This window comes from Maniola hyperantus, chromosome 15, assembly GCF_902806685.2.
Source record: "Maniola hyperantus chromosome 15, iAphHyp1.2, whole genome shotgun sequence".
NCBI lineage: Eukaryota > Metazoa > Arthropoda > Insecta > Lepidoptera > Nymphalidae > Maniola > Maniola hyperantus.
Genome location: NC_048550.1, coordinates 9,480,744 through 9,496,065, shown reverse-complemented (window position 1 = coordinate 9,496,065; position 15,322 = coordinate 9,480,744). Strand labels below are relative to the sequence as shown.

Below are 15,322 nucleotides of genomic sequence, written 5' to 3'. Positions count from 1 at the left end.
TGATGTCTGCCAATCCGCACTTGGCCAGCGTAGTTGGGCTGTGGCCTAAACAGTTCAATAGTGGATCGGCGCTCTATACTCTCCGCAATTCACAGTAGCATTACATCTAAATTGCAACAGCATCAATTTACGTCTTAGGTTAGAACTTGTGTAGGCGTTCTGATTACTGAATGTTCTAACTTCTAACACTAGGGTTGTCATATTTTTTGAAAATATGTCAACATAATTTGCAAGAGGAACCTACAAGTTTTTTAAATTTCAACATCCAGCGGTTTGAGGTGCACGTTGATTTTTCAGTCTCAGTTAGTTTACCCATTAATATTATAATATTGAAAAGCGTCTATTGTAAATCATCATCACCGTCGTCATCGTCGTCATTGTTGTCAACTGGTTACTTACTAGTCGCTTCGTACGACACCCACTGGAAGAGGAGGTTTGGTGACAACTAATATTGTGATCTGCCGTCATCACACGGCACTTAAAATAATACTTAAGTAATATTGTAATGTTTTTCAATAAGCAATGTTATTAAATTTTATTTGGCAATACAGGAGCTGTTAGACCACGATCATAATCGCCACAAGTACGTGGCGTGCTTCGATGAAGCTGGCGTCGGTGTTCTCCACAAAGCGGTGTTCTACAGTTACATGGATATCGTGACGTGGCTCGTCGACAACTACCCTCAGTTGGTGCATCAAAGGGACTCTGTGAGGATTCTTCTGTAATGTCTATATATATAAAACGAAAAGGTGACTGACTGACTGACTGACTGATCTATCAACGCCCAGCTCAAACTACTGGACGGATTGGGCTAAAATTTGGCATGTAACACGACGCTGTGTCGCTTGTGTCCAGCGACTCCATTATCATATCAGTTAAGACGTCTCGGCAGCTTTTCGAGATTTCTTGATTCTGGGGACGCGCCTAAAACTTTTCGAAGCATTTTAACTTTTAAGCACTTGTTTTAACGAAGAAGGAAAAATCGAGAGGAATCCTCATTGTCTGAGAGTTCGCCATAATGTTCTGAAAAGTGTGTGAAGTCTACCAATCCGCACTTAGCCAGCGTGATAGGCTTTAGCCAAACCTTTTCTCATTCTGAGAGGAGACACGTGTTCAATAGTGTAGTAGATTGGTTGATGGTGATGAAATGGTAGGAGGGTCGCACTCCACTCCATTACACCGCCGCTTGCCGCGACGAGGCGGCGGCGGCAGCCCTGCTGGAGGGCGCGGGCGCGGCGCGGGGCGCGCGGGACGCGGGCGGACGCACGCTGGCCCACTACCGCGCCACGCGCACTCTGCTCGCGCTGCCCACAGTGCCCCGTGACGCCGACATGCCCGCCCGACCCAACGCCAACCCGCCCGGTGAGTGCTTAACTTAACTGTTTACTTACATATTTTAATTTATGTCTTTAAAATTCTAATTATTCTACACAAAAGGCATTATTCCAAATTTTAGTGAAAATAAATAAATTAATAGAAGTTTGTCTCCAGCAACAAAGTCTTATATAACAAAATAACTTAGGTAACAAAATAAACTAAACTAAACTTATTTACCATGTTCACCATAAGCTATATTTACATATTGTATTAGGCATGATTATATACAAGACATATATTAATTCTCAATGATTATAATAGAGTTTGTATTTTGTAATAGTAGTAGAGCCTGATAGAGTTTAGGTAGTTCCCTCTTTTTTATGTATGTACAGTACATACCATACCTACCATAGAATATATTTCTGAAGTTGAGTCTTTCTTTTTGATTTTTTTAATAGATTTTTTTGAAACAATAATACTTAAATTGTTTTTATTTCTTTCAGTGGTCATTTATTGTATGACATATAGATCATTTAACTATTCGCTTTTCCCCATTTTTCCCTCGCATGAAAAGTTAGAGGGCATAGGCGATGCATAGTGCTACGTCGCGTAGCCCGCGTAGCCAATTTTTACTTTTTCTGTGAATTTTCCTGGAACTTTTCATTACACGCAGATACCTACATATTTCGGTATAATATGTTACCAATATGCTTTTTTATTGACGGGTATTTTTAAAATCCCGTGGGAATCCTTTAATTTTCCAGAATAAGTGTAGCTACAAGTTAGGTAGGTACACTTATTTACATATTTTTTCAAAATCGGTTAGCACATAGACAGATAGACACACTATCGTAATTATAATATTACTTAGTAAGTATGGGTTATTTATCTTTGTGTCATGTAAAAGGCTTGGCTTTCAAAGGCTTGGTCAAATGTTGCGTGGTCATGAATATTATACTTTACGGCCTTTCACGGAATTGACGCCACGCCCATTATCGTGTCATATTAACTGACTTTTCATTTCGGACAATGATTTACTTTACTACGTAGGTGCTTATACCTTCAAGGTTGATTCCGAACCACGGAATTACAAATTTTCTTTTACAAACATACGTACCAACCTAAATATTTCTTCTTTCGATTTGAAGCTAGTTTTAGCTTAGAAAGTTCATTTGTTCATTCGTCTCAACCGATGTCACAGTTGGACATAATATCTTGTAGAGATTTCCACAATCCACATTTTTGTATCCTTGACTTGATGTAGACTTGAGTGACTCTTCTCCGTGTTTGATACCGTCTGTCAACCTAGTGGGGGTTACATTGCAACGTCGTGTCTCCTAATCTAGTTGTCCTCCCTTCTTTCTGTCTTCCTTGTAGGATCGCTATTTCAGTATCTAACCTCATTTCATTTACACGTACGAAACGTTTTGGTTCACCATTCCTCATACGCATGGCTAAGGTTTGGAATACTTTCCCGCGATTAATCCGGGTATCTTTAAAACAAGGGTGAATAGGCATCTCTAGGTAAACGCGCCAAATCCTAGGCCATATCATCACTTTCCATCTGCAGGTGTTGTGGTCAAACGTGTGCCTATAATGAATTAAAAAAATATAAGATTTAAGAATCCCAACATCCTCTGGCTCTCTAAGCTGCCGCTTCCATATCTACTCGTAATGCAAGTGCAACGCCGCCACCCTGCAATCCCTGGTCACCACCCTACCTTAAAGATCAGTTTAAATTCTTTAGCTCCTTTGAACGTAATCGCGGCCTGCGTTCCTGTTACGACTTAAGGTGACGCAGGACGCTCGACCGAAATTGGCAGCGCACGTGGATAACATGTTTGCTTTTCACTTGACATTGTATGAGAAAGTTGAGAGGCACGATGATTTTCACCGAAATCAAGCGCGCGAAAAGGGTTTAGGAAAAGCATTTTTGAGAAAAAACTGCTGAATTTATGTTTGCAAAGTAAAGTTATTTCAACTAATGAATAAATAAACTACGTCTATTGATAAATTGTTTTAGAATTTTCATATCCCTAATCTTATTTATTTACGCCCAAAGTTGTCATTAATTTAGTGTTAAAATAGGAATCTTTTGAGCGTCGTAACTTTTAAATCAATATTTTTTTCAATGTTTTATATATCAATAAACCTAGATAATGACGAGATAAATCGATATAATTCTTAGTTTTGTGCGTACAATATCGAATATTGTTGTAATTTCCCTCCTACGTTTGTATGAAGAAAGCACCGAACTGAGTCCCCTTAAAGCGACCAAATGTAATACGCATAGCTACGCGGAATCATTCACTGTAAAAGCAGCTTCGCTGTGGAATGCACTTCCGGTCGAAATAAGACGCTCCAAATCGCTGGCGATCTTTAAAAACCGTGTTAAGAAACACTATCTGTCACTGTAGATTTTCTGCGATAAGAATATGTACAGTTAGCTATGTATTATTGTTTAATTACATTACATTGATTTTATATATTATTTATATATATGTATATATTATATTATACTATATAACATTATATTGTATAGTATGTACCTATTAGAGTGTATGTTTATGTATGCCTATATATCTATTTATATATATAGGCATACATATTTATCTATTTATATATATATTTATAACTACATTGCGACTCCCCGTCTTACAGTTCTATAAGTTCTTAAGTATGGGTTGCCTGGAAGAGATCACTTTAGTGATAAGGTCGCCCTTTGTTTTTAAGTGTATCCTGTATTCTTACTCTCTGTAATTTTAGTAACAATAAAGTTGTTTTAAATTAAATTAAATTAAACGCCGCGTTGCAACTCATTGGCCTCTCCTTGTCGATTTTGTCTGTGACTCTGGTTCTACTACGTTGTTTTCTTTATTAAAACTACTAACACTCAGGTAATAAGTAGGTATACCTTATTAACTAAGACTAACCTAATAACCCCAACGGGGTGCTATTCATCACTACCCATATTATAAATGCGAAAGTGTGTAATTTGTATGTTGGATTGTTTGTTTATCCTTCGTCATCGCAACGGAGCAACCGATTGACGTGATTTTTGCATTGTTATAGTTAAAAATATGGAGAGTTATATTAAACTACTTGGTATCGCGAAAAATCAAAGAGTTCCCCGACTAACGACTAAAAACTAAAAACCTAAATCCATGTGGACGAAGTCGCGGGCATCAGCTAATATCCAGCATAAGTCAAAATTAAAAATAATAGGTAATTAAAATAAAGTAGGTACCGAAGTAATCATGTTGACCTTCACTGCTGTAAGTATTGAGCTACGTGATTATAAAATTCAATTTAGCCCAGTACCTATATTACCTCAATTTAATAAGAAAGTGATAACATTGTTAGTTATTTTCAATCCAATATAGCATTTGATCAGATCTTGATGGATAGCACATTTTCGATTGTTTTGGGTGTTTTAGAAAACCGCTTATGCTAATCGCGGTAATAATTCCGACCGCCAAACACGCGAACTTGTTGCTTCATTCAGCAATGTTTTTGAAAGTTCTGAAAATATTATTCAACACCAAAATAATATAATTTGTCTATATCTAAAAAGCTTTTTCATCATGATCAACCCATCGCCAGCTCACTATAGAGCACGGGTCTCCTCTCAGAGTGAGAAGGGTTTTGGCCATAGTCTACCACGCTGGCCAAGTGCGGATTGGGATTGGCAGACTACACACACAGAGACCATTATGGAGAACTCTCAGGCATGCAGTTTCCTCACGATGTTTTCCTTCACCGTTAAAGCAAGTGATATTTTTTTTAAAAAGCTTTTTACAAGTAGGTACGAGTATATCTAGCTTTAATTGTCTAACTTGTTATAAAACAAAAAATATTGCTGCTGAGTACTAATTCAGATTTTCAGATTCAGAACTTTCATTTGGTACTGTCGGCTACAGTTGAAGGCCTCATGGCCTATTAACTTCCATAAATTAATAGTCAATACCCAGATAATAAATGTCTATCGTGTAGGTCTGTTGGGTATGTGCGATCGATCCGTGGCGCGTCATTAAATATTAACAACGTGTCTGTCTGAACACCAGGTAACCTGACTGCGACCTTCATTGCACAACAATTTGGCCTTAATAATATAGTAAAGATAATGTTCTCTTAACCGAATTACAGCCACGACAGCCAATCGAAGACTAGTCAACTCCGCAGAAGATATAGTGCACAAGTATTTGAGCAAACACAGGTGTACCTACTCGATATTCTCTCCTAGTCAAATGGGATGGCAATCCGACACGATCGGAGAGAGATCTCTGAGGCGCGGTGGTGTAACTCCGTCAACTTTTTAACACCGGGTTTTGAATACATATTTTTTTTGAAGTTTTTGTGCAATAGTGGATTGCAGTATATTAATCCACAATAGCCGAAGCGAATGTAAAATAGAAGGAATAACATTTCACAACCAAGTACATCTGCTTGAGCGAGAGGGACTATAGTGGCCACGTTAGTTCCATATCTGTAGGTATACATATATCTGTGCTTTGTAGAGTATAATCAAAGAGGTTAATAATAGACCTAACCTTGAGCTTAAGTTCACTCGGGTTTAGTTAGATGAAATGACCCTTCAAAGTTTAGATTCAAATCTCTAATTGTATAGAACACGCATCTAAAAAGCAAACATGAGTGTGACATGATTCTGATAAAAAAATTAAAAAGCCATTGGCTTTCTTTTGGTTTTTATGATTTTATTTTTTTAATTCCTTTATGTAGGTACCCTAATAAAATTTACGAATGGCTGCCCTTCTTAGAATAGGGACAGTCAAACTTACATTATGAATAAAAAACCGGCCAAGTGCGAATCAGACTCGCGCACCGACTATTTGAGTATTTTATTCGACATTTTGCACGATAAATCAAAAACTATTAAAAAGCATAAAAATCTGTTGGAATGTACTACAGGTAAAGAGCTTATTTGTTCATGAACACATTGTAATTTTTTTTCAGATGTAACCACAAAATTTACTTGTGCTATAAGAACTAACTACCTGCCTCATGATTTTAGGTTAACGGGAAGTACCCTATAGGTTTTCTTGACAGACATGACAGACGGACAGGCAGACAGACAGACAGACAACGAAGTGATCCTATAAGGGTACCTTTTTCCGTTTGAGTTACGGATTCCCTAATAAGTATAATATAATTTATTTTTTGCATTGATACAAGTATTCGTAAGCCTTACACTATAAACTACGAAGCCAATCGGATTATTAGGAATTACAGGATTTACAGGTCATCATAGTAGTGTACTTCTATAGTTGCATCAACGATGCATTTGTTTTATTCTATCAAGGCTAAGTACCTATGCAAATTGTTTTTTTTTGTTTTCTTACCTAAAAACCTAACCTAACCTAAAAAAAATCCTCTCCAGAAAGACATTTGAATTATTTTACTTTTTGTCATAACACTATAATATAATATCATAACCCGGTTCCACCTCAGTGTACTTAGACCTAAAAACTCTGCCCACATAGATAATATAAAAGTGATACTTACTCGAGTTCGTCTTTCGGGGCCTACTTTTGCGGTTTCTACCAGAAGGGAAGGGAAGGCTACTGGCTATCTACTAGTTTTTTTTGAGCTGTACCTCATATAGCTGGATATTGACTTGTACCGTTAGTTTGTAATGTACCATTAGGGGCGATCAACGTACAATACGGCGACACAGACTGACTTGTAGCGTATGTTTGTAACTTATCATTCGTGCTCTTGGCTCAATTGTGCTCCATTTTTACTCAAAATGGCAGACCGTACTGTAACACTCAAAGGGAACACGCGAAACAACCGACAGTCGAGTGGACCACAAAATGATACATTACAAACTAACGTTAGAAATCAGTCTTCGGTTTGAGTTACAAAAACTCGATACATACCAAAATGTTAAAGTCAATCTCCAGCTTTATACAATAACTGTAACATGAATCGATTTGAATATCGAGGACAATCAACTAATCGTATGTGTCGAGAGTGACGCGGACCAAATTGACGGAAATCAATGGCGTCGATGAGCGTCGATGCTGAAAATACGTACCTACAACTACTTTCGATGAAAAATTAGTATAGTTCGTAAAAAATTACTCCTTCAGTAATTAGACCTACGTAAAAGATTATGGAGCCCACCGCATTATTCCCCCAAGAAATCCTCCATCATTATGTGAAAGGGGTCATGACCTTCAGCAATGTTATAGGACGCAGAAACACTAGACAGATGTGCTGACTAAGTTAACATTTACAAAGCGTAAAAATTTAACTTAATAAATTATTTTACTTTGCTTAAAAATTAGTAGATACCTACTTGGTAACTATGATCATTTGTGCCTAATACCTACCTAATTTTCGGAAAATTAAAGTCTATCGAGACGATTAGAAAATCTGTAATGTTTGCTATATTTACTTATCACCTGTTTCCCCTATTGTTGGCCACTTTACCTTGAACTTTTTAATCGATTGATAGTACCTACCAGGAAAACACAGGTCTGCCCGGTACAGAATACAGAATGATGGAAAACATCATTAGTTGATTGAACATCTGTTGATTTTAAAAGAAAAAAAAACCCGGCCGGGTGCGAGTCAGGCTCGCGCACCGAGGGTTCCGTACTACATAACTACAGTCGTAATTTTTCGACATTTTGCACGATAATTCAAAAACTATAATGCATAAAAATAAATAAAAATCTGTTTTAGATTGCAAAGGTGAAGCCCTTTCATAAAATATGATACCCCACTTAACATAGTTATCTTACTTCGAAAATAGAAAATTCTAATTATTAGTTCATGACCACAATTTAATTTTTTTTGTGTGATGTAACCACAAATTCACGGTTTTCACATTTTTCCCCTAATGTCTGCTATAAGACCTACCTATGTGCCAAATTTCATGATTCTAGGTCAACGGGAAGTACCCTGTAGGTTTCTTGACAGACCGACAGATAGACAGACAACAAAGTGATCCTATAAGGTTTCCGTTTTACCTTTTCAGGTACGGAACCCTAAAAATTGCGTAGACCGCGAATTTATTGTTAAGATAATATCTCAGTCTGTCCCTACTGTTATCTACACCAACGGGCCCTACATTGCGATGTCATCATCGATAGGCGATAGCTGTTCACAGCTGCAAAAGTGCACACATTAAGTATGTCTCGTAGCGACTTCTATGCACAATAGTCTTGCGCGTGTCACTTGAATCTATTGGTTCCCTGCAACTCGTTTGATTTCATCTAGAATTATATACACTGCCGGTATACTTTTTATGTTGTTTATGCATATTTATTTTGTAGGGTTGGTAATCAAGCGGCACAACATTCGGATATGGTGCCATGAGTGCGACATGGGCCGCTTGCAGCGAGTGGTGTGGGAGGGACAGGGAGCCAGGCTGCTCAGTGAAGTATCTAGCCAGCCCGTAGTCAAGAAGTTCCTTGAAGCTGTGCCTTATATTATGGTAAGAGCTTCCACTAAATTCATTGTGGTCTTTAGGGTTCTGACTAAAATGGTAACAAGGAACCGTAGTGATCTGTCTGTCTATCTCAGCTGCTTATTTCAATAATAACTTATGCTATCGACTTAGGAATTGTTTTGAATCATGCTTGTCCACCTGTCGCAAACAAAATTATTTTGATATTAAAGTGGTCGAATCATAACACGATACATGGTGCAAAGCTTATTTTTTTTACTAGAATTTCACCAAGTCTTCTAGTCTGAGTAAATCATTCATTTAAGAAATAACTATTTTTATATTAACTGCCCCATGATAAGAGAAGTTGAATAAAAAGGGAATTCCTAGTGCACGTTCCTTTTATTGATTGAATAAGGAGGAGGTTCTCAATTCGTCGGAATCTCTGTTTTTTTAATTTAATTTTTATGTATGTTCCCCGATTACTCGAAGACGCCTGGACCGAATGGATATAATATATTTTTTGGTTTGAAATGGTATACTTCCCAGGTAATATAAATTTGGTAAAAACCTGGATGAACATCTTCGAAGATAGATAGTGGAACTCCTCAACGGATAAGAGCAAATTGCGCGCGATCAGGTGTTAGTCATAAGTCAACAGGGCTTTTAACCAGGCATAGCATAGCATATTTTAATACATGGGGCCACTAAAAATACATTTTTTTTATATAAAAAAACCGACTTCAATAACTTACTAAAATTTTTGATTAATATAATTTATAACCGAATATATTATGTATACAAGAGTTAATATACTTAGTTCTATATATAATAATATTTTTTGGGGTCGGTGCCAATAAGGTGCGCCATTGTGGAGTCTAAAAAAAATATGAAGTATAGATGATTTGCGTAGCTAATAAGCTAATTGGCACCGACTCCAAAATATATTATTATAGAAGTAGGTATTTAACATGTATACATAATAATATTCGGTAATAAATTAAATTATTTTTAATTTTTAGTGTTTGTGGTACGGCGTTGGAGTCGGTTTTTATTGTTTTGTTTAAAAAAATTACATTTTAGTGTGTACTTACCTTACCTACTGTAGTTTTCAATATCCACTCGGTTTTACAGAATACGATACGCGACATCCACAGTGCTGTTATTCAAAACGATTTGGAAGGACTTTTGAAATTAACCAGCGATCCGGTACCACCTCAGGCTCTATCCAGCAGGGATGCTAACAACATGACAGCTATGCACAAAGTATGTTGTATTACAAAAATAATATCTAATTATTTAGTTCATAGATTCTTAATAAACACTTTAAGGTTCCTCCTGAATACCAGTAGCGCAGCAGCTTGCTGCGGCTTCGTGCTGAGTGGGAAACCCTATTTATTTGACGATTAATCGTACTTTTTTTTTAATTGTAAAAGGTTCGTCAACAAATATTTTTTTTATCTATCTATCATCATCATCTCAAATGAAGAATTGCACTATTATTATATTAGCACTTGGTATTAAATTATAAATTAATTAATTATTATGACTATTGTGAGATAAATAAGAATTAACATCCTAGTGTACGTAGTTGGTCTGCGTAAACATATTGTAACAAACAGCACCCTATATTAGGCAAAAATTCTAACAAAAACGATTTTTTACAATATGTTCTTGTTTTCTTTTTGACTCTTGACCATGGACTCCTACATGCGTGTCATATTGCCACAGACCACTATATATGACACACTTTACCAGTTTTCGTTAATTTTTATATACCTTCTGGCACTAGATGGTTAAGTAGATATGCCAAATTTACAATGCAGCATGATATTGTATAGGTACGCTATATTTACTTCATGTAAAAATAAATAATTCATGTTCATATTGACTATCATTTATCGACTATCAGCTGATGTCGTTTCTTCCTAACCTTCTGTTTTGCCCGACTTATCCTGTCTGTTCATAAAAAAATATGAGTAGGCTTTAGGTGTTATTCCCAAATCGATTAACCATTATTTTCTCAGGCTGCCGGCCTGGGTCATGGTGGTATTTTGAAGTATATCATAGAAAGATACCCCCAAGGGATCAGCGATGTTGATAACGATGGACGAACACCTTTGCATTATGCTGCGGTCGTAAAGGACGACCAACATACTTACAATACTCTTATTGGCGCAGGAGCTGACGAAAGCGCTGTTGATAATGTAAGTGTATTAGTGTTTAATACATCTAGGCATACATTTTTCATAATCCACACTCTATAATAAAAAAAATCCACACTCTTCTTTATCGTCGCTTATGATTGATTCTAACGATATTTATTACGTAAAAATGTTACGCACTTCACTTAAGTATTTTTAAGAAATAATTGGGCATTTAGGTTGAGGTAACAATACTTTTTATTTTATAGAAAAATAAAACCCCAGCTTATTATATCAATAGGACTCAAGATATTGATAAAAATCTAATGAAAGTATTGCCTGAGGCGCCAAGAACTCCTTCGAGTACGTACCCACCTTCATGGGACTGGAAAATATTAGATACCGAATTCATAGGAGAACTAAATACTAAAAAGATTAGAAAGAAAAATTTAAAGGTTTCGAGTGAAAATATTTCCTCAAAAAACAACACAAGTACAATAACGGATAGCGTAGAAAATAATAAAATAGCATCACTGAAAAATAGTAGCACGCATGAGTTGATTAGAGATTTACCAGATTTGAATGATAGTGAAAAACAAAATGTAAGCAATAACGAACCTAGGGAAGATCATACACAAAATACTAAGGTGAGCTTCGCATGTTACACTATTGCGGATGTCGTTTTAATTGATTTGCATTGCTTTCAAGCAAAAAGCATTTGCATGAATCATATTTTTACTTTTAGGAAACCACTGAGCCTAACGAAGCAAGTTACGAAGAAGAGGAGACGAAAAAGGTTAAGGAGAAAATTGAAGATGCTAAACACGTGTCCACTGATAACGGTGACGTAGAAAATGTATCACATGAACTTTTCCCTGAAGAAACTTCAAACGAGAATGTTGAGACAGAAAAAGAGGGAAACGAGATTGAAAATGCTGTGCAAGATCAGGAGAAAAATGAAAATAATGAGCAAAATAGGGTTTTAAAAGAAAACATTCACAAGAATTCAAAAGGAAACGCTGAAGAGACAGCACTAGAGAGTACTGAAACTGAGGAAATGAAAGAAAATGATATCCTAAACAGTAAACTTGCAGAAAATACAGATGAAAATAAAAGTGAAGACAATCATGAAGAAAATGAAAACGGTAATCCAATCGAAGAAGAAAATATTGATAAAACAGAAACACCACATGGAAGTATACATAATAGTCCATTAAAAATATCAGATGAAGAGAACTTGAAAGAAAGTGATTCAAAAGAGGAAAAATTAGAAAGCAATAACCATGATGATCATAATAGTAAACAAATGAATGGTCAAAATGATGAAGTTAAACTCGAGGATTCAAACGACCATGACAAAAGTACAAACGGAAATGAAATAGCCAATATTACATGTACAAAGCAAGAAGAAGGAGATACATCTGAAGGTAATACTAATCATGATAACAGTGAAGACGATGACGATGTACAAATACAAGGAATTTGTCAACCTGAGCATAGTGACATTTACACTAAAAGCGCTACATTAGAAAAAAATAACGGCAGTGCCAAAAGAGGTAGCCCTAATGCCTCTTCTGGCTCTACACATGAAATATAACCACTACATTTTAATTAATATAAAATAATGTGTATGGGGGTCCCTAACTAGTTCAATATTTTTGGTTGTTTTGCTAATTAAGGAAACGTCGCCAACAGCAGAAATATTCCAGAAAATCTAATAGAAGGTATTATTAGCAGTGAAGCTGAACAAGAAACACAAGACGCTAGTATAACTCAAAGAAACAACTCAGTTCACAGCAATAATGTTGTAGTAAGTACACAATAATATGTCATAAAAAATCAAAATTCGTCATGAATTTAAAGGTAATAAGTCAACTCAATAAAAACCTTCCTTGTGGTGTTATTAGTTTAGAACGAACAAAGCACCTCAAATACCTCACGTACACCTCAACACTCAAAGTCTTAGATTAATTTGCTAGCTTCTTAGAGTACATGTTGACATAGTCCGCGAATGCCTCACACGACTTTCCTAAATATTTAGAATTTTAATAACTTAACACATGTTTACCTACACAGGATAATGAAATCGATCCGGAAGTCACAGACTTAATAAATACAGCAAATATGGAAATGTTAGCTACGTTAGTATTAAACGGAGAAGGAGCTAGATTGATTGGCAGACGATCTGGCAATGTTGAGTTACAAGCTTTTTTAGATAATGTACCAAATTACATGGTAATATTTCATGTACCTAAAAATAATATAAAATTCTTAAAAATGAAATCATATATTCATACTCGATTTAATTTCGATTGCAGCAAAAAATAAATAGAGTTCACATAGCAGCCAGAGATGGTAACATAAGAGATTTGCAAGCAGCTTTAGACCGCAGAAAATTCGCAATCGCTCGAGACCCCATTTCAGCCAATGGCGCTACTCCCTTACATGTAGCTACGATACATGGAAAAACGAGTATAATTAAATATTTAGGAGGAAGGTAACTAGTTACAATGAAGTTGAATTATATCATGCCATATTTAGAATTATTTGTTTAATTATAAACGTCCTTTTAGATTTCCTGAAACATTATCTGCAGTAGACTTCGAAGGAAGAACAGCTTTACATTTTGCAGCAGTATTACCAGACAACGGGCACTATTACAACTTGTTACAACAATTGGGGGCTAATTCTAAAGATTTGGATGATGTAAGATCATGTTTGTCATTTCCCATTTGTTATAATTCCATTATTTACAGTAATTATAGATAAATAAATATATAATGTTGCAACTGCAAATGTTTATTTTAAGATTGGACGCTCTGCTGAAGATTATTACAAAAACCCGTCTCTACTACCATTCAGACAATTATTATCAGATTTCGGAATAAGTGAAGAGAAGGCTCAGACAATGTTCTCCGATCAGGGTAAGTACTTCATAGAATAATTAATTTTATTAAAGTGATGTAAAATTATTTAGTTTTAATGTCTAAAAAGTTATTGAAAATTACGTAAAGATCTTTTTATTATAATGTAATATGTACAGTACCAGAAGATCACGTCTCGTCCCGGCGTGTCTTGGATATACCTGAGGCACTAGACACTTTGGAACGGTGCTACAGGCTACTTGCATCAGCTAGACCGACACGAACGCCGCTATCTGCATCATCGAACAAAGCAACACCATCTCATGTTTTAGGAAGATTCCTTAAAAGACAGATATTTGATTTGATCAAATTTAGAATTACAAAACTTGACCATAATCTATTCGATGTGATATGGCCAGCTGTTAAAAAAATTCCGGATAACAAAAACGTTGTACAGATTGTAGAGGAAGATTTCCCCGGTGGAGTTACAGCTCCAGATTACTACGTGTATGAAGTGTTTACAGAGTTTATGACACCGCTAATAAAAGATCTTCACAATATTAATATTCAATCAGACTTGCCACAACATCCTGTTTCAGATTTTGTAAAAAACCCACCATTGTCAGAATCATCTGAACCATTAATTGAATTAAATATTGATACAAGCGATGAGTTTGTACTATCAGGTACAATGGAGTGTTCGAGGAATTTAGATGGATTTGAATTGCCGTTAAACCTTAAGATTGGAAAACTAGAGAATATTGAAAGAATAATAACAACAGTTTTGATGAGAGAAGAGTTTTCTGGAATTATTGAACAATTAAGCCCCGAATCTGACCAAAAAGGAGGCTCCTATTATACTCTTAATGAAATATTGGAAAAACCATCTGAAATAGGCGCTGCTTTAGCTGCATCGGGTGTATTAATTCCTCTCTGTGACAGAGATGAAATCGATGATTGCAATCGTCTTCACGGAAAGCAATGGCCTTATGGTCGCGGAGTATTTGTGAGCGACGATAAAACTGTGGCGGTTTGGATTAACGTTCACGATCATTTACGGGTCGTAACATCGACGCCGGCTGATGCTCCGGGAGAAATTGGTCTCACATATAGCAAATTATCGTACATTATGACGTATCTACATGAAAAACTTGATTTTGTGTTTCATGACAAGCTCGGTCATTTATCGAACAGGCCAACATTCTTAGGAGCTGGTATACGTTTTAGTCTAATAGTAAACTTTCCAGGGCTGGCGAAGGATACAGATAATATAAAGCACTTGTGTGCTGTGAGGGGATTGCAGTACAGAGAAACGTTAAGTACGGATATAGCTAGAATAAGCAACTACCAGTGCTTAAGCTTAACCGAATCAAGTTGTTTCAACGATTTTGCTACGGCAAGTTCTAATCTTTTACACCTAGAAAAAGATTTATCCATGCAAAGTTCCGCTCACATAACGACCATGCTGAGCAATATATTCCGAAGAAAAAGAAGCAGCTTGGCTGATATTCATGACGTAGAAAAGATAAAAAATTAAAAACGAATAGTTCCTTTAAACAATATTTATATAAGTATAGTAT

The 15,322-nt window shown here is 36.1% G+C and overlaps 1 protein-coding gene across 1 annotated transcript; it reads left to right on the top strand.

The window, feature by feature from the left end:
• The first annotated feature begins 632 nt into the window (after positions 1 to 632).
• On the top strand, positions 633 to 15,299 carry LOC117989223 (uncharacterized). Its single transcript, XM_034976557.2, has 13 exons — positions 633 to 707; positions 1,155 to 1,362; positions 8,622 to 8,782; positions 9,869 to 10,000; positions 10,762 to 10,941; positions 11,148 to 11,525; positions 11,624 to 12,305; positions 12,558 to 12,688; positions 12,955 to 13,113; positions 13,197 to 13,375; positions 13,452 to 13,584; positions 13,688 to 13,802; positions 13,922 to 15,299. Exons 1-13 carry the CDS (start codon positions 648 to 650, stop codon positions 15,277 to 15,279), a joined length of 3,876 nt encoding a protein of 1,291 aa, XP_034832448.2. The 5' UTR covers positions 633 to 647; the 3' UTR covers positions 15,280 to 15,299.
• Positions 15,300 to 15,322: the final 23 nt, after the last annotated feature.

What these genes read in the sequence shown, in the direction of transcription:
- LOC117989223 (XM_034976557.2), top strand. Translation starts at nt 648, where the DNA reads ATGGATATCGTGACGTGGCTCGTCGACAACTACCCTCAGTTGGTGCAT. An exon ending in ACGAAAGCGCTGTTGATAAT is followed by an intron (nt 10,942 to 11,147) that starts GTAAGTGTATTA and finishes TTTATTTTATAG; the next exon opens with AAAAATAAAACCCCAGCTTA. An exon ending in TTCACAGCAATAATGTTGTA is followed by an intron (nt 12,689 to 12,954) that starts GTAAGTACACAA and finishes TTACCTACACAG; the next exon opens with GATAATGAAATCGATCCGGA.